This window comes from Vanessa tameamea, chromosome 28 (genome assembly GCF_037043105.1).
Source record: "Vanessa tameamea isolate UH-Manoa-2023 chromosome 28, ilVanTame1 primary haplotype, whole genome shotgun sequence".
Classification (NCBI taxonomy): domain Eukaryota; kingdom Metazoa; phylum Arthropoda; class Insecta; order Lepidoptera; family Nymphalidae; genus Vanessa; species Vanessa tameamea.
Window position 1 is genome coordinate 814,823 of NC_087336.1, and position 23,656 is coordinate 838,478.

The 23,656-nt window shown below is 34.0% G+C and overlaps 3 protein-coding genes and 2 long non-coding RNA genes across 5 annotated transcripts in view; 2 read left to right on the top strand and 3 right to left on the bottom strand.

The window, feature by feature from the left end:
- Positions 1-129: 129 nt before the first annotated feature.
- LOC113395379 (BTB/POZ domain-containing protein 10) lies at positions 130-6,933 on the top strand. The gene is made up of 4 exons (XM_026632980.2): positions 130-659; positions 4,532-4,728; positions 5,144-5,397; positions 6,095-6,933. The coding sequence occupies exons 1-4, from the start codon at positions 299-301 to the stop codon at positions 6,423-6,425; spliced, it is 1,143 nt and encodes a 380-aa protein (XP_026488765.1). The 5' UTR covers positions 130-298; the 3' UTR covers positions 6,426-6,933.
- Positions 6,934-7,070: 137 nt separating this feature from the next.
- Positions 7,071-7,410, bottom strand: LOC135194242 (uncharacterized). Its single transcript, XR_010309725.1, has 2 exons — positions 7,235-7,410; positions 7,071-7,200 (listed from the first exon to the last, which is right to left on the bottom strand). It is a non-coding gene; the product is annotated as an uncharacterized LOC135194242 (long non-coding RNA).
- Positions 7,411-9,026: 1,616 nt separating this feature from the next.
- Positions 9,027-10,958, bottom strand: LOC113395382 (uncharacterized). Its single transcript, XR_010309722.1, has 2 exons — positions 10,646-10,958; positions 9,027-9,210 (listed from the first exon to the last, which is right to left on the bottom strand). It is a non-coding gene; the product is annotated as an uncharacterized LOC113395382 (long non-coding RNA).
- A 2,096-nt stretch (positions 10,959-13,054) lies between these two features.
- Positions 13,055-20,699, bottom strand: LOC113395380 (testis-expressed protein 9-like). Its single transcript, XM_026632981.2, has 6 exons — positions 20,548-20,699; positions 19,493-19,862; positions 17,289-17,386; positions 16,678-16,818; positions 14,060-14,227; positions 13,055-13,275 (listed from the first exon to the last, which is right to left on the bottom strand). Exons 1-6 carry the CDS (start codon positions 20,650-20,652, stop codon positions 13,066-13,068), a joined length of 1,092 nt encoding a protein of 363 aa, XP_026488766.2. The 5' UTR covers positions 20,653-20,699; the 3' UTR covers positions 13,055-13,065.
- Positions 20,700-21,303: 604 nt separating this feature from the next.
- Positions 21,304-23,656, top strand: part of LOC113395377 (atos homolog protein A) — a 61,269-nt gene continuing 58,916 nt past the window's right edge. The window contains exon 1 of the mRNA XM_026632977.2: positions 21,304-21,712. The gene's annotated coding sequence lies outside the window, so the exon portion shown is untranslated. The remainder of the gene's footprint in view (positions 21,713-23,656) is intronic.

Genomic DNA, 23,656 nt, shown 5'->3' on the forward strand with positions numbered 1-23,656 from the left:
TTAGTAACAATTCAATTTTTGAATTCGTAATAAATTCTTATAAAAGCGAAAATCCAGATGTATAAAATAGTCAACTCGAGTTAGTAACCCACAACTACAAAAAAAAATGTATATATCAAATTATGAATGTTGCAACATTATCAATCCATGCGTCACAGCACTGTGACGTTCGCCATCACAATTTTCGTAACAAACAAAGTTTTCCACGACGAAATCTAGAAATTCATTAGTGCCGTTGCTGAAGCGCAGGCAGGGCAGCGTCGAGCGTGATGTAAGGGCTCGTTACGAGCGAGCGTCCATGTCCGATTCGCAAGCGATAGGCCAAGGGGCCATGTTAGATACACGTAGGCATTTTTTCTACCCTGACAGCAGTAGTGACACAGAAGAGTACAGAAGGGACGCAGAAGAACGTCGTAAGCGTCTTTCTAAGCGCAACGGGCCGGGTTTAAGAAGAGTTATATCAAATATGCCACCAAAAAATCAAGCGCCCAATACACCGATGCCGTCTACGTCCAGTCAGGAACCGCCGAAAAATGGGCAAAAAAATCAGATGTGTGATGATAGAATTACTCTTGTGGTGGATAACACGCGGTTCGTGGTCGATCCCGCCCAGTTTACCGCTCATCCAAACACGATGCTGGGAAGGATGTTTAGTTCTGGTAAGTCTTCAAACCTTTTTAAGTTAGAATATTTTATTATTAATTAATATGTAGTACAGTCCCGCTACTAGATTTAACCAATCCAGTAAATCATTTTTTCTAATGTTCACATAGTAAATTATTTACTCATGAATACCAATTTGAACAGTTAAATTTATTATCAACTAGTTGTCGCCTGTGGCTTTGCTCATGTTCATTATAGCAAATTTAATCAAATTGGGTTCAGATGTTTGCCCATGAAAGACCAACAGACAGAGTTACTTTCTCATTTATAATATTTGTATCTATATAACATGCATGTTAGTACATGTTTTTAAGATTCGCAGAAAGGATAAACAAAAGAAAATATAGATAAAAAAAGTTTAATAAACTTTGATTACTTTTTATTTAATGATACCAGAATAACCAGACTCCTGAATTAGCTCACTTCTCACCTCCAGTTGCGTAATATCAAATAAATTTAAATATAACCTTAATATGATTTGTTAACTAAATAAACATTTACACAATATTAAGAAACGTTTGATTGCGTAAAATGATTTAACTGATAAAAATATTACGAATTGTTTGTCTATGACTGTATCAGATAAAAATACAAAGCAAACATCCATTAAACTTCCTTATTGATGAATTATCTGGAAAAACATGACTGTTGTTAATTTTAACCTCACCGATTTTGAGGTATGACTAAAGATATATATATATATATAGTCTATTCCAATTGAAAAACAAATAAAGATAAACAAATCTTAGATTTACATAATCTGTGAGATTTGCTATATGGTGCACTACTAACAGTTCTTGATTAATATATCTTTATACATAATATAACACAATTCAATGGAAATACTTATATCCACTTTAATTTTACTTCTGAAGTTCTTATAATAGTTTGGTGGATGTTCAAAATGCCATTTTTCATAGGTCTATTATGAAAATCATAGATTATTCAAGTTCACGACTAAGGGTGTCACGTCAATTAAATGTCAAATGTTTTTTATTTGGCTTCTGTCTTTCTGGGGATAGAATAGATTATATCTTTATAGATAAAAGTTAACATTTGTATGGTTCTCCTCTACATGTTACTAAACTGTTTATGCGTTTATGATGAGTCATTGGTGAACTGTTCTAAATAAAGAAATAAGACCTTTTCTTAGTACTAGTTATATAAATGCTTTGTCCACTTTACTCACCAGAGACTGAAGTCATATGAAATTATGTCCATTGCTCTGTAGGTATTATAATACTAGAGCAGCAGTATACAGCATTTATGGATGTAGAATTGTTTGAGGTTATTTGAATTAAATATTGTTTGACCAATCACCATGTTACTTGTTGTATTTTTTCATTGTCAATCTTATTTTGCTACTGACATATGTTTGTTGCGATTAAATATCTGCTAAATAATGTTGCAGCAGTTCGAATTCTATTCCGATCATGTATGTCATTTGTTATATGTAAAGACAGAACAAAATCTGTTAAGTCTTAAGTCTTACTTAGCTTACTTAGTACTTTAATATTATAATGATCTAAAATTTGTTTGTTTGTTATGTTGAGGGTATTTCCGAAACCAATTCTTGTTTAGATAAAACTTTTGTGATTAAAAGCTTATTGATGTTTTGACTTTGAAAATTGGTTTATTGTTTTTTGGTAAAAGTTGAAGAAAGAACAATAAAACTCAATATCTATGATTAATGTAACTATATATGCACACAGTTGCACACTAAGTTACAAGAGTGAAATAATTTGAAGTTGGAAAAAAGTATGAATTTTAAATATCATGAGTAATTAGAGATTATTATACATCTATAAATACATATCTATTTATTCACAAAGGTGTGACGTTTTATCAATAATTTGTTAATAAATAGAACTTAACAAATTAAATTAAATTTTTATTTTTTTGCTGTCATTACTCTTGTGTGTCTGACGCAAACTAAGACATTTTTTGAACCTGAACGTCACTCACTCGTACTAATGTACGGCGACAATAGTTTACTGTGAAAGGGTGGGCCTTTGTGAGTGAATAGATCTTTAAATGTGTATGATATTCAAATTGACCAACCATGTGATATATTCAAGTATACAGGGCTCGGTGGTGAAAATCATAATGAAGAAAACTGCAAATGTGCCGTTTGTAACTCTACTCATACATGTGTATTTAATGACCCACAGGAGAATATGGTAAAATAATTTTGGAATTATTTCCCTCGACTATTTATTAAACCAGAATGAATTGTAAAGTGAAAGGAAATTTTAACACTCTACATTCCTTACACAAATAACAAATTTTATTTCTATATATATATACATTTTATATTTTGTCTGGCTAGTGTTTTGTTTTACTTAAAAATCTATTTACTTGCTTCAATTTGAGTCACTAAGTATTGCTGTTTGGTGGAATATGTATTGACTGGGTTGCCAGATCAAAAAGGGATTTTACCTTTTTTCTGTTTCTTTATAAGTCAAGAAATAAACCATTTAACAATATCCCATTGGTCCCATAAGATGGTTTAATTTTTTAGGTGGAAATTGTTATTCCGCTTACGATCTGGCTTAAAATAAATGCCATTGACCCTGGTTCTGATTCTGTTAGTATTATTAAATATATATAATGTATCTTCGTTTTGTTATTACTTCTGCCGGTCCAGATTTCCCCCATTTGAATTCATCCATGTTCGTCCGGTTTTGATATTGTATACTGTCCGGTTTTTAAATACTCGTCGTCACCTCGACTAGGTGTAGTTTGTGTAGTCTATTCCACGAGTCGAACTCCTAGGGAGCAAAATACTCTTATTTAATTGTTCGATGCGCTCGGCTAGAGATAAACGAGACGAACCCAATATATGAGACAAGCCTAAGAAATCTTTTGGCTACTCAAGGTCAAGCACATTAACAAATTAGCACTCAAGAGCAATTTCCTTTGGGAGCTCGTTTCGTGGAATAGCCTATAAAAAGTAATTACAAAAACTGTTTTTGTGGTGGGTTGAAAGGAAATGAACATCAATCGGGCCGGTGTTCAAGCTGAAAGTTTGCTGTAGAGATGTTCTTATCATAATAATAATTATTACACATGGCGACCCCTAGTTATATGTTGTAATTAAATTACGCTGTGACTTCTTTGTGCGTCACGAATTATTCACTGATCCAATTAGTGATTTACATGTAGTATTTATCTTAACGAGTATGTTATTTACATTCATAAAATTAAATTAATTTTATTTTTTTATCCATCAATTTGCTGTCAAATGTTGTTTATTTGTCTTTTCTCCTTTTATGGTTGGAATAGAGTATTGATATATACGTCCTCTAAACAACATCGAAAGGTAGATTATACGTTAACGTTCCCGCGATAATTCCTTAAAATTCACTTGACTTGTCCCTAGACTGTCACGGCTTCAATTTCTTAATGCATTTCATTATGGCGCAAAGAAAATCGCAAGCACGACCTGATAAGGGAGGGAATAATAGACACGAAGCGCATTTAAATGAGTTATTTGTGTGAATCTGAACACGAAGCGTCAATAGCGCAGTAGTTTATGGGCCGTCTAGCGATGTAAAAAGTCACAGGATCGATCCTGAATCTTTGGGCTATTGTTGTCCCCACTCCTAATATGGGCGATAAGCTTAAAAGATGGGGGTAAATAGGAATATTAGTAATTCCTTAATTAATTTGGATCATTCCTACTATTCCTTAAATATATATATATACAAAAAGAATATTTAACTCAAGAATAATCTGTGTATCATTTCTCAACATAATATGCCCCGATGGTGCACAAGGCTCACTTGCCAGTCGGATTAAAAAAATAGTGAAATAATAGGTATTTTATTACAAACTGATGACGAATGATGGGTTTTTTATTTTCAAGGTATCGAGTTCACCCATCCAAACGAGCGTGGTGAATACGAAGTGGCTGAGGGCATATCCGCTACCGTGTTCCGTGCTATCCTGGAATATTACCGCGGTGGTACCATCAGATGTCCGCCGACGGTCTCCGTGCAGGAGTTGAGGGAGGCCTGCGATTATCTGCTGGTGCCTTTCGACGCTAACACTGTCAGATGTCAAGTAAGATATTATTTTATTACTGAATGTGATTGTTTATTTTCCGCAGTAGCTTTAACCCGTGAATGTAAATTGTTGATTGTGGGGATAGACCCCGGGAATGTCCTGGGTATGAAAAGTACGTCAGTGAGTTAAAATAAACATGCAAGTAACAGATTGTAAATAACATATTTCTGGGCAAAACCCTCACCTCTCGAGTATCTTGATCCAATGCAGGTTAGCGAATATTTACATATGTGTCAGAAAATTATCCGACATATGGAGGTTTCCTTACGATGTGTTCCTTCGCTACCTACTGAGCACGAGATGAACTATAAGAACAAGTTAAACATGTGAAAATTTGGTAGTGATTGAACATGCAATCTTTAGTAAAGATACACTGGGCCATCTCGCCCCTTAAAAACGAACATATTTCCAGAACCTCCGTGGACTTCTCCACGAACTATCTAACGAGGGTGCTCGTCGGCAGTTCGAGAGTTTTCTGGAAAGGCTCATCTTGCCATTGATGGTGGAGTCCGCCCAGCGAGGCGACAGGGAGTGTCACGTCGTGGTGCTGCTGGACGACGACTCGGTGGAGTGGGACGAGGAGTACCCCCCACAGATGGGTGACGAGTACAGTCAGACGGTGCTATCGACTCCCTTGTATCGGTTCTTCAAGTACATCGAAAATAGGTATGGTTTGCGTTGACAACATTAACAACTGCACTACGGAAACGCCCCAAAATCTGATGTATACATATGTACATATGTTTATATAATTTTAATATAAAATTGATTTCGACACCACCATAGAAGTTAGTATGAATATGTTATTTCATGACAAGGTTTTCATCCTATTCAATTTATTGTAGTCCACCGCTAGATGGCGCTGCAGTACATCACGTTTTATAACGTTATACCGATCGCCTTGATATTCGGTGTATAATATCTACTAATAATGTAATATTTGCGTCCCGTGCCCCTCAAATGTTTATTTTCAAGTTGATACTGTCATTGCGTGGCTACAAGGGAGACAGCTGAAAATCAGCAGAGGGATAAAAATCCCTCATAGCCTGAGCTGTCTCCTTTTGACTGCACACAAGTGTCATATTAATTATATTTAATTATTTTTTCTTTATTATTATGTTGTTTTTATATCCATTTTTTGTATATATTTTTTTTTTCTTTATATGTGTGTATGTCAATAAATGTTTTTTCTTTCTTTCTTTCTTCTTTCTAATATATTTAACTTATTGTAAAATAAAGATCATTCCTATTTCCAGTGGTGGAATAAACTCATTATCTTTTTCTCATAATAAGAAGAGGCCTTAGCCCAGCAGAGGGCCATTGATAAGGTTTTACTTTATTTTTAATGACATTCCTGTTTTAGAGACGTCGCCAAGCAAGTAATGAAAGAACGCGGCCTCAAAAAGATACGCCTCGGTGTAGAAGGGTACCCGACTTACAAGGAGAAAGTACGCAAACGACCTGGGGGCAGAGCTGAAGTCATATACAACTACGTCCAGCGACCCTTCATCCACATGTCGTGGGAGAAGGAAGAAGCCAAGAGCCGGCACGTGGACTTTCAATGCTTCAAGTCCAAATCCGTCACGAACCTGGCGGAGGCGACCGCTGATCCAGTAATCGAGCTGGAACCGAACAGAGCGAGGGAGGAGCTCGAGGTCCAGGATCCGGGGGAGGTACAGGAGGAGGAGCAGTGATTATTGGTGCCGCGGAAAGCGGTGAGGATATTAATGGCATTCTTTTGCTGGTACTCGATGTGACTTATGGAGGTACGGGAGGAGGGATGGACAGTGATAGTTCGGTATTTGTAACGGTTGTGTTTAGTTGGAATTTATATATCGGGCCCATAGTGTACTTGCGACGTGTTTGTCTGCTGCCGTTGGGTAAATGTGAGGGACACGTAATGAGATAAAAATGAGTCTGAAATGAAGAATAAATATAATAAAGGCTAATGAATCAAGTCAATCATTAGATAGAAAAAACAAAGCGCGGTCGACGGTCGCCATGTTTGTTTTGGTGACGTCATGAAGGTCAAAATAACGTCTAACAATGATCAACATGTTCTTTGTGACGTGTTGTATTTTAAATCGCTTGTCGCGCTTAAAGCGTAACGTATACACAATTGGGTTACTTGGGTTGTCAATTGGGTTACTTTGTCCATTTTAATTCTCATATAAAGTGTAGTTTTTTTTATATTTAAAGATAATGTATACATTTACATATTATATGATGTGCGTGCAAAAACAAAAAAAAAAATACGCAAGCTTTTATATGTCTTACAAAAGATATATGAAAAATGTTGGCACATATATTTCATGGAGGTGGTTTTTATATCACCGCTATGTTGAAACTCACCACAAGATCGCCGTCCCAGCCGGTACGTTTTCGTAGTCGTTGACGTTGCGAGTCGAACTCCTAGGGAACGAAATACTCACACGTCATTGGTCGATGCTAGAGGTAAGTGAGACGAATCTGGCTAAGAAATGTTTTGGCCAATGAATATCACGTGCATGTAATTACCGATGACCGCACACGTACATATTTCTTTGGGAGCTCGTTTCGTGGAATGGCCTTAATGATATTTTTTGTAAAGGACGTGTATTGATTGGAGTAAAAACTTTTATAATGAAAATAATATAAATATCGGTATAAGGGCTAATATCGAAATACCTGAACGATAGAAATGTCGCAAGTTAATAATAAATTGTATCTTTTAAAACATAATTTAATTTTGTTTAATACGTGTTTTATTGTAAAGAAAAAGGCTATCATTGTAAAGAGTGATGACTTGTCGGGGAGAAATGTATCTTACGTGAAATAGCCTACATATTATATGTTTAAAAAAAAATTTATGGCTCTCAAGGATTTTATCTTTGTCACCATTATAAAAAAAAAAAAAATCTTACAACTTATATTTTTGAGTATCAACGATTTCCTTATATTTCTTCTCATATAGGTTGTGTAAAATCCTTTAAATGTTATATCGTTTGGTCTGTGCTAATATGACGTATTTTGCGTTGAGATGGTCAGATCGGCAATGACGTAAGATGGTCCAAATCTACTGACGAATTGATAATTCGCAATCGAATCGAAAAGTAATCGTTGCTGTTCAGCCGAGTACCTTTTCTACAAATATACGAGATCGTGCTGTAGCCGATATAAATAAGTACAATTGGTACTCAATTACGATTTTGAGGTTATTTTTTGTGAAGCATTAATATGCTATACGAGTTAATAAAACGGCTTCTATTGACTTGAACAACATAGACGTACGTATTTGGATTTCAGTTACGAGACGGTATTTTATGAATAAACTATGATTAAATTAATTTTATTTACACTCGTATGTAAGAAACGTAAATTAAAATTAAACTACGCTTTAGATAGATAGATGGCAATGGAAATATACACGGTTTATAAAAGTAATCTGGATAATTCAAAATGGCTACCAAGTAAGCTGATGCAAAATAGTTCTTGCATGGTTGCAATTAGAGTTGATTTTTGTATGCACATTGTGTTGATACATATATACGGTTATTATATAATCATTTGGTAAATTCAAAATGGCGGTAACGACAGCTGATGCTATGAGTCTTATGACTGTAATTAGAGTTGGTTTTTGTACGTTCATTATGTTTATAGGAAAGCTTATTGTCTGCTAGATAGATGATACATTGAATATATTCCAATGGTGTTCTTTTTTATTATATTTATGATAAATATTTTGTGGTTTTATTTTCCCCTATTGAATCAATTTGCAAGATTGTCTCTGCTTAATCACTGAACTAGTGTTCCATATCGATAGAGTACTATCGACATGGAACTCACACACAGACACTATTGTCTATGGATAGTTAAGGTCTATCGATAGTATCGTCAAGTGAGCTTCCCATGAGAAATACTATTGATATCGGTATTATTACAAAAACATTCATTTTTAAAAGAATTAATACGTTTTGAACAAGCGAATAAAGTTTAAATTTGTTATTCTGATTAAGTGAACCAAAATTAGCAACACTGTGACTTTTGTTAAAATTTTCTTTATATTGATAACAAAAAACAATACAATACTGGCTATCGAGTCCAAAACATCAAAACTATTGATATCCTGTAGTTTTCGAGGTCAGCTACCACAGTCAAACTATCGATGGTTTTGCAACTCTGCACTGAACTAACTTCCCCTTTCCCTTTCTTTGCATTTTCCGTCACTATGACACACTCTAAATTTGGTACAGCTTGTCTAGTAGTATTTTGAGATGACATTGTAAAAAATTTTCAATAGTAAAAAAAACGACGTTATATATATTTTTTTAATTAATTATTTCCTTAAATAAAATCAGGACGTGCATAGATTCCAATATCGTAATCAAGAGCACCTCCTCTTTCACTTTTGAGCCTCAAATTTACAAACGTAGATCCGACGCCACCCGCCGTTATGTTGATTGAAGATTTGCTGTGAAGGTTGTCCAAAGCTTGTATACCCTGAAAAAAAGTATCAATATTTTTTAAGAACATTCAAATTATTAATAATACTAATAATTAACAATATAGTTATTCTCTATGGATTTAGCTTAGTATTTACTAACTACCCGTCCCGGCTTCAATCGGATACAATAAGAGCCTGTTTACAACTTTTACATTAGAGAGAAAAAAAAATCATAATAAGTATAAAGAAAAAAAAAAAAAAATTTTTAGGCCAGGAAAGTTAATAAGCATGTATTGTACATATAAACCTTCCTTTCGAATCACTATTGACAAAAACCGTATTAAAATCCGTTGCGTATTTTAAAAGGTCTAAACATACCAATGGCGAAGCGACTTTTATACGATGTAAAATTGATAAGTTAAAAAACTACTATACAAATACGTGACAAGCTTTAATTTCATATTTTCGTAAAATAAGCAAGTATTTGCAAGCAGTGGTTTCCTGTTGTTTGTATCTTTTGTTGGAAATCGTTAAATAAATTAATATAAATAAATAATAGGATACTATTTATCGGTAGAATGTATGCTTTATGTATGTTATGTCTAATATATTATATATACGAGACTTAGTGATAAATAAAACAGCAGCTCATATAAAATTCTATAAGCGTTTGTGGTATTAATATTGTCAGGCAATTATGTCAATTACCTAACAGGTTTTCCACAGATTAGGAATACATTGAATGCGTGCTTTACTTTTGCTTGTTTTGCTTTTTTAGTTCAAGCATATTATTTTTTAAGAAAATTTTTATTAAAATATTTAAGCATAAATACTACTTTGAAATATTGTGACAAATATAATTTTTGATTAATCAATCTTTAATGTGGGATATATCTTTAGACTCTATACCAGACGCCATGACAATTTAAACACACGCTAACGTCTCGAAGTGCTTACTTCAGACAAGTCAACATAGTTTGCACAAATTAATGCTAAACTTTGGAAATTTTTTTCTGTATAATTATGATTGGTGGATTTTGGTACCTATATCTGTTTGAATTAAGAAACTCCGACACTGTTTTATCAATTGCCATGAATGCACATATATGTATTTTTTCATGGAGGTTTTCAATTCTCTATGCCGAAGCTCGCCATTAAATGGCGCTGCAGTTCATCAACTTCTATACCGTTCAACACATTTACTTGACTGTTGTTACAATGGGAGCCAAGACGTCTAGTTTGTTTTGTTATTTATAACCTATACTAACATTATTAATATAAAAGTAACTATGTCTGTCTGTAACACTTTCACGGCCAAACCACTGAATCTTGATGAAATTTGGTACGACGCAAACATGAACCCCAAGGATATAGGCTACCTATATATCTTTATACCTAAAACTTGACTATATAAAAAGATCTTTTTATAAGATAGTTTTATATAAATGTATATATTGAAGAATAAAGATAAATCAAAGGTTATAAACTTACTTCAATCACTTTATTCTGTGGATCCGTGTAGAAGAAATATTTCACTCTTTTTATGAATGGTATCGCGTTGTACTGGACCAGCTCGTGATGTCTCAGGTCCACTCGGTTCGCTACATTACCTACCAAGAAGTTGCTACCACACGCACACCACAATAACGTGGAGATGATAGTAATTATTAGGATCACGCGCATTTTACTAACACAATCGTCCTACAATCTCGACGCTCGTTCCACAATGAGAGGTCGCTCACTATCGCGGAGGGCAGCGTGAGTAGGTAACAATGATGTAACTGTTGTGAAACTATGTTTAGTTTGAATTTAATAATTTAATATTATAAATGTATTAGAATTTATTGGTTTTATACACTCTCCTATACCGACACAACCGATGACCATAAGATATCATTTAAACGTATTTCTACGGATTGCATCGCTGTGAAAACTTTCTATCGTGTAATTTAAAACGTAATTTTAACCAGGGGACAAATAAATAACAATTGTTATACTTAATAACGACACTTTACTAAGTAATCTACTACTAGATCAAGTACTACTTTTCTATTTAGATTCTACCATGAAACATCGATGCTTGGTATTGCTGTACCTATTTCCATTTTGAAGGGTACACTTACAACTTAGAAGGTAGTTATTTAAGAAGCTCACACGGATGGAGGCACACTGGCGATGTAAGGGATGGTTGATACTTCTTACAGGCAGACCCGTCCCAAGCTATGCTGGGGCCCTTGGGCACCCATGAATTTGGGGCCCTTTTGGTTGATATTTACTATCTTGTACAAATAATTTGCTTATGGCCTTAAGTATAGTTTCAAATAAACGGTGCGGTAATTTTCGTTAATTCGTAGGAAACTGATTGTTTGATCTTATGGTTATTTTATAGTTTATATTGTATCATGGAGAGCACGTCTTTCTACTTTTATTACTGACTATCGTCAATAGCCTTTTTTGATAAATATATGTTAGTTATTTCTTACAAATATATCATTTTCGAAAATATACATAGCAATCAACGTGAGCACAAACGAGTCAAGGAAATTGTTGGTTCTTCGGGGCCCTCTCAGGAAGGGGGGCCTGGGCACGTTCCCCATTTGCCCTATGGTAAAGACGGTAATGCTTACAAGGCCTATGTCTATTTGCAACGGTGATAACATATCAGGTGGTCCATTTCGTAACTTAGCCTTAAATTTATAAAAAAACGATCAAGGAAAATAGTATAAATTTAGTTCATAACTTTTAAAAACTATAAGTAGAATAAGTCTTTCGAATTATCAGTTAATACATTTTAGCGCAAATAATGGTTACCCTACCTCGATATCAATATGCTATATTACAAGGAAAATGACATAAGCAAACTCAAAATAAGTTGTACAGTGTTAAATTATACGAAACCATCAACGCGACATTGATACACAAACTACGCCGAAACTGACCCAAATGGTCAAGCCTAAATTGACATCACGCTTAAAATAACACAACTATTAATATCAAAGGATTGTAGGCGAAAATGTATTTGAGTTTTTTATTGTAATTTGTTGTTAAATGTTTTATCTTAGTGACACGAAATAATTTAAATAATGTTATGGCAACATCTTTGTAAGAACGATTGGGGGTATTTCGGAATATCTTTTTTTTTTAATTGTAGTCGTTTTTGGTAAATTCGTAAAGATTTTACTACAATAAAAATATTCTTGAGTAAAATGTTATGAATGGCAGTTTAGAAGTCGGGACGACGTCTTGGTAACCATCGTATTTTACATATTCTACGATGTAAAAAGTTGCTTGAGCTGAGTTTCTTTCGCCGGTTCTTCTCAGGGTATTTTCTTTTCCGAGCCGGTGGTAGTGTTTAATTTGACTATCAATAAGTAAGTATAATGTATTGAATAAAGGAATTTGAGTTTGGGTCTTGTCGTCTCCACTACATTAGACTAGCACAATTCTAAGCTCCAGCACAACCTTTAGTCTTATTTGGTAAATAGGAATATTTGTAATTCATTAAAATGGGGCATCGCTAGTATAGTTTATTATTTTTATTTTTAAAATATCAATTTTGTACCGAGCTACCTTTATATTAAGACTTTTGCCAGGCTCATTATATCTATGGCTTTGTACTAAAAGTACCAAAAACAATCTCTTGATTTTGTTTGTTTTATATAAAATATGTAATTTTGCGTAATACTGTCGATATAAGTATGTAATCAAAATATAAAATAAAGTAGGCTCTTGCTAGAACTTTTAAATCGTAATTTTACAGAATTGAATTAAATTTAAAGCCAATGTAAAGCTTACGCCCGGCCTTACCAGCAAAAAAAAAAGATTTTTTTTTTAAATAAAGGCACAATGTATTCGACATAGACATAATTTGAAAAAAAAAAAACTTTTAGTATCATTATTTTATTGAATAATCATAAGTCTTGATTTAAAAATTCACAATATTCAGTCTCTAAAGCCTTCACAGCTCCCTCGGTGAGGAGGAGAGCGTTTTGTTTCTTCAAATTTTCTATGAGTGACGTTTGTTTGTCTATGTGCGTTGATAATATTTTAATTTTTCCTTCTAAGCGCGTTATGGAATTCTGGTGCGAAGTCGCCAGAGATCGTGTCGAGTCTCGGAAATCCTGTAAATAATAATTAAAACGCATGGTCAGTAGCCAAGATGGCGCGGCTAAAAGGGAGAAGGGGGTTATCTTACAAAATATAGTCTGGATTTTGTAAGACGCACTTTCGGAACGAAACTGCACGAGACATAACAAAATTAATTGTCCTTTAACGAATGTTTCAGTCAATATTTAATATATAAATATTGCACTGATTGGACTACATCACATACATTACTCTGATCCCAATGTAAGTAGCTAAAGCACTTGTGTTATGGAAAATCAGAAGTAACGACGGTACCACAAACACCCAGACCCAAGACAACATAGAAAACTAATTAACTTTTCCTACATCGACTCGGCCGGGAATCGAACCCCGGACCTCGGAGTGGCGTACCCATGAAAACCGGTGTACACACTACTCGACCACGGAGGTCGTCACCTATTTGTAGCGTAATTATAGAAAAATTGATATTTAATCGCAGGCATTTAAAATATTAAAATTTATATAATTGTTTTATACGCATTTTGTATATAAAGTGAAAGATCATCCTTTCATTCATTAACATCCATCATGGTCTCTGTACATATATTTGAGTAATTAACAAAATTGTTAATCTGAGAGCTATTTACAAATATAATGAATCAATATTCCAATAATTAAATACTAGATAGCTAATTGCCGCTGTCACAGTGCGCTGTTGACTTCTTAAACAAAATCAAAATGGCCGCCTCTCTACCACAGACGCCATTCACCAACCAGTAACAAGACTCTTCCCATAGACACGCCGTCAAATATATTTACCTTTTCGGACAATTTCGCAGTCTCCACTTGCCGTTTAAGATTAGATATCAATTCCTCCTGTGACGCGCATCTGGCTTCGAGATTTACAGTTTTACTTCTAAGATGTTTCAGTTCCGATGTCTGTCTGTCTGAGTCGCTTCTCTGTTCCTTATAAAGGCGATCCTTTTCCTGTATAAAATATACTTTAAATACTTGCACGATATTATTATACCGTGTTACTTATTTTAAACTATATTTCTATGTTACTCGATGGTGTGGCTTTATGCATGTGGCCACCTGATGGTAAGTGGTCACCACCGTCCATGGACAATAGCGTTGTCAGAAATATTAACCATTCCTTACATCACCAATGCGCCACCAACCTTGGGAACTAAGATGTTATGTCCCTTGTGCCTGTAGTTACACTGGTTCACTCACCCTTCAAACCGGAACAAAACAATACTGAGTATTGCTGTTTGACGGTAGAATATATGGCGAGTGGGTGGTACCTACCCAGACGGGCTTGCACAGAGCCCTACCACCAAGTTACCACAAGTTCCACACTCATTACATATTCTATCGCGAAACTGGAATATTCAGTATTGTCGTGTTCCGGTTGGAAGGGCAGTGAGCCAGTGTAACTATAGACACGAGGAGAGCATATAATAATAATTCATATTTCTTACAATACCGATGTCTATGGTCCACTTAACGTCAGGTGAGCCATTTGCCAATCTGTTAACCTATGGAAACTCTCGCTAGTTTATGGTGGATCAAGGTAAGGTTTGTAGCCAGCTATTCCCTAGCCTCCTTGTAATTTGTAAATTCTATAAACAGACTTGAAATCGATATCCACTATCAAAATCTCTTTAGCTTTAAGAAAATCAGTATTACACGATGTAAGTGGGTAACATTACCATTGTTTTATTGTAACTTTATTTTTATCTTTAGAGGTTTATAACAGGCTATTTGACAATGCGTAAACTAAAGTGTCAATTATTGTAATCAATATATATTATGAGTTTAAAACATAACATAACATAACATAACATAATCAGCCTGTAAATTTCCCACTGCTGGGCTAAGGCCTCCTCTCCCGTTGAGGAGAAGGTATGGAGCATATTCCACCACGCTGCTCCAATGCGGGTTGGTGGAATACACATGTGGCAGAATTTCGTTGAAATTAGACACATGCAGGTTTCCTCACGATGTTTTCCTTCACCGCCGAGCACGAGATGAATTATAAACAAATTAAGCACATGTAAATTCAGTGGTGCCTGCCTGGGTTTGAACCCGAAATCATCGGTTAAGATGCACGCGTTCTAACCACTGGGCCATCTCGGCTCTCATTCATTGGAGTTTAAAAATGATTATTTATTAACGAAAGTTGAAAATAATAATTAATTTATTCAAAAATCCATAAATAAAAATGCATATTTTTAAACGTGACACAAAACGCACCTGATTGGTCGGGCTTATGATGACGTCATTTGCTTGTTAACCTCGTTTAACTACTGTATGTGGATTATATGTGCCACAGATTACAATACAGGAAAGTGACGTCACCGAGCCCATTGCAGCGCCATATTGTCAAAGTAGAGTTTTTGCGCGCTATTTAAATATGGAATTTTTAATTTGATATTTGTTAGCAAATATGTACTAGAATTTAAAAAAAAAAACTTTTACTGGGTTCCTTAACCTCTACTGAATAATATAAAATGGATTTTAAAAACCAGTCAAATAGTCTATTGGTATGTTTGTATTAAGCCTTAAGCCGTATCTTTTGTCTAAGTTTGTGCTCGTTTAATTTTCTATTATTAATTTAAGAGTATATTACTTTTTGTTGTAATACCTACAATAGTGCTGTAAATACCTGTAGTGGGGTATCACACTGCATCGGTCCGTGTACTTTTGATGGAATTGTTTTTGTGAATATGCCGATAGTGTTCACGAATCACGAATCAATAAATAAATAATTCTTCTCGACTCAATAACATGACATTTTGCTTCCTTGAATGTATTAGTTAAAATGAGAAATCAACAATACTATTTCGGTCTAGTGGTTTGATCTGATGAGTGGGTGGTACCTACCCAAACAGACTTACAAATAGCCCGGGCCAGATCTTCCATATGGCTTTTTGGGCTTCAGCCCAGGGCCCCGTCGTTTGAAGAGGGCCCCAGCTTAGTCAAGTCAACGAATAGACGATAATGCGAAAGAATCCATAATTTTATTAATTTAAACAGATCATATGATTTGCAGCCCTGCGAGTCCCGCAATTAATCAAACCCATTCAATTAATTTAATTCAAGTCTACGTTCAGATATGTCTTAGGTGTGTATGTGGAACCACTCTGTGGAACCAGCTTTCGCCGGCGGTTTTTCCGAACCGATACGACTTAGGAACCTTCAAGAAAAGAGCGTACTCTTTCCTGAAAGGCCGGCAACGCACCTGCAAGCCCCCCGGTGTTGCAGATGTCCATGGGCGGTGGTAGTCACTTTCCATCAGGTGAGCCTCCTGCTCGTTTGCCACCTCTAACATAAAAAAAAATAAAATGTAGTGTTAGCCCAGGGCCCCCTAAACTTACGGTCCAGCCCTGCTAGCCCTAGCACCGAGTAATGTTGCACGCGGATACACTTACATCGAGACGATTCTGTATCACAGCGTACTTGGCCTTCATATCGGACGTTTCGGATTTCAGGATGTTTGCTCGATTCCTAAGCGTTAGACGTTCGCTTTCCAGCTCAGCGATGTGTGTCATGTGCCCCTCGCATTGTTTTATCTGTTAATTAAAAACACGCGTGTATAGAACTAATCACACTATAATGACCCCCCCCCCCATTTTAAATTAATTTATACTAATATGACGATCTTCATGGTCGAGTAGTGTGTACGCCGGTTTTCATGGGTACGCCACTTCGAGGTCCCGGGTTCGATTCCCGGCCGAGTCGATGTAGAAAATTTCATTAGTTTTCTATGTTGTATGTATGTGCTATTGGGTCTGGCTGTTTGGGGTACCGTCTTTACTTCTGATTTTCCATAACACAACTGCTTTAGCTACTTACATTGGGTTCAGAGTAATGTATGTGATGTTGTCCAATATTTATTATTTATTTTGCTTTTTAATATTACATTCCAGATGAATGAGGTTAAGACTTACAGCTCACTCACGGCGTAAAAATGTATGGGGAAAGAAAGACACTATCGCGTGGCATTTAAACGTCGAATTTTGAAAAATAAAAAAAAAATTACCTTCTTGTTTATGGTACTCTGTAGTTTGTCAATTTGTTCTTGCATTAATTTCACTTTGGCTGATAGAAACTTACATACATTTTCTGTTGTTACTTTATCTGAAATATATCAATAGTCTATTGTTTGCGAGCAACGTTAGACACGGCGTTATGTCTTAAGATATCATAATTAATATATTTATCGGCTGCGGCTTCGGTCACGTTATAGGGGTTGGTCATCATATGATAGACATAAAAAGAAGCTGTTGTCCTTAGAGTTCAAGTTTGCTTCATAACAAATCCACAAAATCCAAAAAAAGCGCGATTTTTAAGACATGTTCTGCCTCGCACAACCGCTCTGTGGAACCATCTTAGTCACTTTCCATCAGGTGAGCCTCCTGCTAGTTAGCCACCTGTCACATTAAAAAAAAGAAAAAAAAAAATCATCAAATTCGGTTCATTGGTTTGAAAGAGCAACAGACAGACAGATAGACAGACGGACAGACAGAGTTACTTTTGCATTTATAACATTAAGTGCAATTTCGGTAGATCAGGATGATAAATAAAAATTCGGTGCGAAGCAAGCTTAATCTCACAGAAAGGATATATACTACTTTTTACGCCTAACACCGACAACCAATCCCTAAAACGCGAGCAAGCCGAGGGCAACAACTAGTATAAAATAAAGAAAATTCAAAGATTACTATCTACCTTAACAGATGGATAGATATTGATATAGTTTATTACTCATATAAATATTATATGTTTACTAAATAAAATCAAATAAAAATATACTTTATTCAAGTAGGCTTTTACAAGCACTTTTGAATCGCCATTTAACAATCTATTTTAAGTAAAGCTACCACCGGTTCGGAATGTAGATTCTAACGAGAAGAACCGGCAAGAAACTCAGTAGTTACTCTTTTTTAACATCTAAAAATAGTCATGTTAGTTAAATACAATTATATATGTATGTATGTTATGTCTAAAACCTGTTTATATGCCGCTTTTTTGGTATGAACTTCACATACATTGATTTAGTAGAACTATATGTAAATATGGTCTATATATAATTACATATATATATTAATCACGAGATATATTAATATAATGCAAATTGCTTTATGACCTAGTTATATTATTTTGACCTATGACACTGATATGTTTACTTGTGTTAATTTATATATAGTATATTGCACAAGACCATGAAATAGAACTAAAAGTCGGCTTTAAATACATTGTCTACCACCCAAATGGGTAAAACCACCAAGCGAGGTTGATAGTAGTAGAAAATGAAAGATAAATACCAAATAAATATATATATATACACACATACATTTCAAAATAAAGTAATCCATCAATCAAATCAAGCTATTTAAGTAAATTTACAAGTACAATTCTCACAACTCATTTATTCAAATATTTTTATTTTTTAAATTTAAAACTCTCAGGTAGACTAATATTATGGTAAGTGGTCATTATCACCATTGGCAGTGTAATAAACATCAAACATCCCATACATCACCGATGCACCAATAACCATGACAAGTAAGATGTTACATCTCTTGTGCACATTTTAACCCCGGCTCACTCACCCTAACAATACTGAGTATTACTGTTGGGTGGTAAAATATGGGATGAGTATGTGATACCTACACAGACACGCTCACAGAAAGCTTTTCAAGTAAAACTCATATTAGATATTACCTACATGGTATTTTTTTTTGTGAACGACTACAGGTTGCGTACAAAGTGAATTGTTATATACACATAAAACCTTATTACAACAGCAATATAATTTACTTCTAGACATCATATTCTTAATTATCATAGTATAAAAATTGTCAATTAAATACGGAAGAATCACCACAAATCTTCATAATATATCTCATGCTGAACAAGGCTAAGGCTAGCTATGTTGGATATACTGTATGTGCAAGACCACATTACAGGAGCATGGTGTATATAAGCTAAAAATCACTCTCCTAGAGCCAAAGGCAGGCTGTTGCAAAGTATTGTTACGTGCTGTTGTTTTTCTTTACTAATTACCAAAGATAAAACAAATAAACAAGCATTATGAATTATTAATAAACACTCTCAAACTAACTTATCATGATTAGAGATATTTATTTGCATATAATTAAACTTATATAAGTATTTGTAATAGTTCTTGTAAATAACATAGGCTTAGAAGTTTTTGGGCGGTAAATTGTTAAGAAATCTTACCCTTTACAAACGATTCAGGTAATATTTTATCCTTAACGCTAACAGACACAAAAGCATATAAAAATTCCATATCATTATCTATTTTTTTGTTATAAGATAAAAGGCAGCAACATGGTTTTCCTCTAGTCTTATCTGACTCTTGTGTGTTTTCTACTGTTCCATTTTCAAAATTAGTATCGTCTTTGGGTTCTAAATTTGAAATTATTTTTGGTTTATTTTTGCTTGGAGGTCTATTTTTTTTGGTGTTATTTACAATTTCTTTGCTCTCTATTGATACTTTTTGAACTTCACAGCAATGTTTGTTCGTTTTTCTGTGAGCGGGGCTCAGAGTGAGGTTGTGAGAGAATTCTGAAAATATATCTTGCTTTTGCTGTGAATAAGAATAATTAATTAATGAATAAAATGTTATGGACGCACCTTATAGAATGTACTAATATTTTTTATACAGAATATTATCCTATTCTTTTAAATAAACGTTGATCTGTCTTTGTACGTTTGCCATGATAAATTTTTCATATTTTACCCGTGTGAAGCCGGCATGAGTTCGAATTTAGATCACTAATATAATTCCTTAAAAAGGTTATGAATTAATTTTTCTTACAATATGTATTGTGAATTTGTGAAGTCGTTATTGCTATTTGTTAATGACTATCTTATTTTAAATAAAATATAATCAAAAACACCAATTTTAGGATAACAATTTTAAAATTAATTTAAAAATGGTCCACCTCTTGGTAAGTGACTCACTGCCCGTCAAATTTAGCATTGTATTAAATATTGACTATCCCTCGTTAAGATATACTGCGCCGATCCCAATTAAAATTGGGATTAGGGCAGGAGGATGATGATGACTGACTATCCCTCGTCAATGTGCCAGCAACCTAGGGAACTACGATGTCTTTGTTATTTTTTTGAGCACCTAGTTACACTTGCTCATTCAATATTTAAACCGGAACACAACAGTACTAAATATTGGTGCTTGGCAGTAGAATAAATGAGTTTATTATCAAGAACGCCAGTTACAGTTACCATTAGAGGCAATTTATAACACCTACCATTACTTGTTCGATTTCTTTCATTAGGCTTTCCGTTTTCTTTTCTAATTGCTTATTTAACTTCTTGAATTCGTTTTCCCGTGCTACGAGATCTAATGAATCCATATTTATAAATGGTAGAATGTATTCTTAGTAATCACTTGAATTTTAAGAGAAATTAATTAAATATACATAATTTAATATTTTGCTTCTAAAAGATACAATACTTTTGGTAGTGAAGAGTGCTATTTTCTTAAGAATTATTTACAATAGAGACTTAAGTTGGTATAATAAATTAAGAGTGCTTGAAATCAAATAGAATCATAATGGCGACTGGCTAGCAATCACTGTCATCAAACAACATTTCGTTGCTATGCCAACGCAAATGCTAGGACTCATACTAAAGTCTACATTCATGACATCATTGTGTCAAATTAGCAACATTTTAATTTTATCCTTGGAATTGTTGTACGATAAAGGAATACTAAGTAAATTAAATTAATAAAATAAACTTGTTATTTGTACAATTCTGTTTAAATTATTATTAGTATAACTTGTTGGTATTCAGAAAGTGCTGCCATCTAGATTTAATTAATGTTATTATATCATTGTAGAACAGGCGTCAAAAACAGCTGTGCGAGGACCAATAGAAACAGGTTTTGAAAATGTCAATATAACTACGTAAAATGTTGACAGATTGCTTTGTCTTCCATATGATTCGAAATGGAAAATCTTGGCTATATTTTAACATAAAATTATATCAGAAACAAAGTAATATACGAAAAAAATACTATTTTTCACTTTTTAATGTTTAATATTAATTATATGATGATAAAATCGGGAATATTTGTGGCTGTGTGAGCGAGAGAAAATATGATAAAGCAAGACAGATGTAAAGTTTAATGTGTGTTCCAGGGAATTTCAATCGATTTACCAATGAGAACGTACTTAGCCCAGCTGACATTTTTTTTTAGTTCTTGATGGCAGCGGGCGGTGAGTGGACGCCCGCTTTGTGACGAAAACATTTTTGTTTTAAATAACATATTTGGACAGCGTATACGCTCAGGACTTATTGTTAATTGTGCAATAATGTGTTTAAAGAGAAAAAGAAACGATTATCGGAGTGTTATATTATAGCGCAGGTGTAATAGTGTGGAGATAGACGAATTTGCTTGCTGCTAATAAGGTAAAACTCTTTGTTTTATTTAGACACTTGTTTGAACATATGTTAAGATTTCTCTGCATTATGATCGCAACGTTTCCGCATTTACGTGAGACTGTAAATATCTTCCGTTTATACGTTTTCGTTCCTGCTTTTTAGAAAGTTAAATTGACAGGTTTTACTGTGTATAATACAACCGTTTGAAATGATACTATCACGGCAAGTTCGCTCTAACATATAGCAACGAATTTAATTTAAGTGGGTTATTTATTAATGAATGCGAATGTGTGTGGAAATTGAAGTGTATTTATCCGGTATAATTATGAGTATGTTTTTTTTTGCTAAATATTTATTTTCGAATCAGCTGATCTAGCAGGTAGACGTACCTTTTTTCTAAACATAAAAAGTCAGAACAAGTCTTTAGATATATTTTTTTATTGTGAAGTGTAACGGGTTCTGCGACTATTGTAAGATATACAGCTGTTTTGTGTTCACTATCAAGAGATTTTAGTTCTTAATGGTACGTATTTAGGTCGATTTTTGATTACGGCTCCGTAAAACGACTTCCCCGTCCCTTTTTTCGATTAGTGATGTGTGTAATATCGATGAAAAGTTTTTCGAATTGGCAATAGTTTGTACGTGAGTTATATTGCCAAGATTATGGTCGATTGGTTTAATTATGAATAGTTTTGTTCGTGACATTATAACTGTATGACCTCGGACTGTTACACGTGTAGGAAAAACAGCTGTGTTTAATTATCGAGTAGTATTCGCTCTTTATAATCACGCACCCTTTATGTACCTACCTTATTTATTTTGATATTTCTCAAACTATCGGATATTTCTTAGTTAAATGCAAAATATATAATAATGATTATGTATTTATTACTAAGTATAATTGTTGTTTTATATTATATAAGCGCATAGTATGAATAATTGTCATTAATACGTGAATCATTGTGATTACATACATGTTTATTTAATTTTATTTCCATTTCTTTCAGTGGTGAATAAGCAAAGGTATTTTATTATACAGCATGAAATATATTATTTTTAAAATTTCCATCGTTTTTTTTATATGTAGTTAAAAGTATACTGCTACTTTTCGTTATGAACTTACGATCCACGTGCACGTTGTACTTCCCAAGGTGACTCAGTGAACAGAACACATCGATCTTAAAGGAAGGTCGCGCAGGTTCATAGAAACAAAATTACACAAAATAAAGAACCGAAATATGATGATAAATATGCAACAAGGGTCTTTTACCATTAATTTCAAATTTATGTTTTTATTTTTTAATAGTTTAATATAAAGCTTTAATAGTAGTTAATTAAAAAGTTAATTAAAAAAAAAAGAATCGCCTATTCGTTATCATCATATAATATATGATATAATTAAATTAATGCTTATAAAATAATGAACTAGATATGAATTTATAAAAATGCCGACATTCCGTGCAACGAATTATGAAATGCTTGCAACACTTCAGTGTTGCTAATTTCGAAAAAGATAACAGTGATAAATAAAGTATAAGCGTGTACAATTTGATACTACACGTTTGATAAGTAACGTAAGTTCGGTGATTTGTTGTGTTAAAAATATTTTACGCTCACCGGTGTGTCTTTTTTTTTCGTTCCAAGTTTGAACTTCATAAGTAGTATTCATTTATATTCGTTATATTTAATGTTTTTTTCAATGAAATCTATAGATTTACCAAGCTTCAATTGGTTGTCCAGTAGATTTGGATTAAGAAAATAGGCTGCAACTGACGGACAGACAGCCATGAGAGGAGGGCCGGATTTAGGGCATGCGGGGTAACAGCCTCGGGGTCTCCACAAAAGAGATTCTAAATAAAACATGTTTATACGATATTTTTGCAAGCTAACGAACAGAGAAAACAAATGGTATTCTGCAAATTATTGTAAAACCCTACAGGCAGATATTTTTCAATTAAATTTTTAAAATAA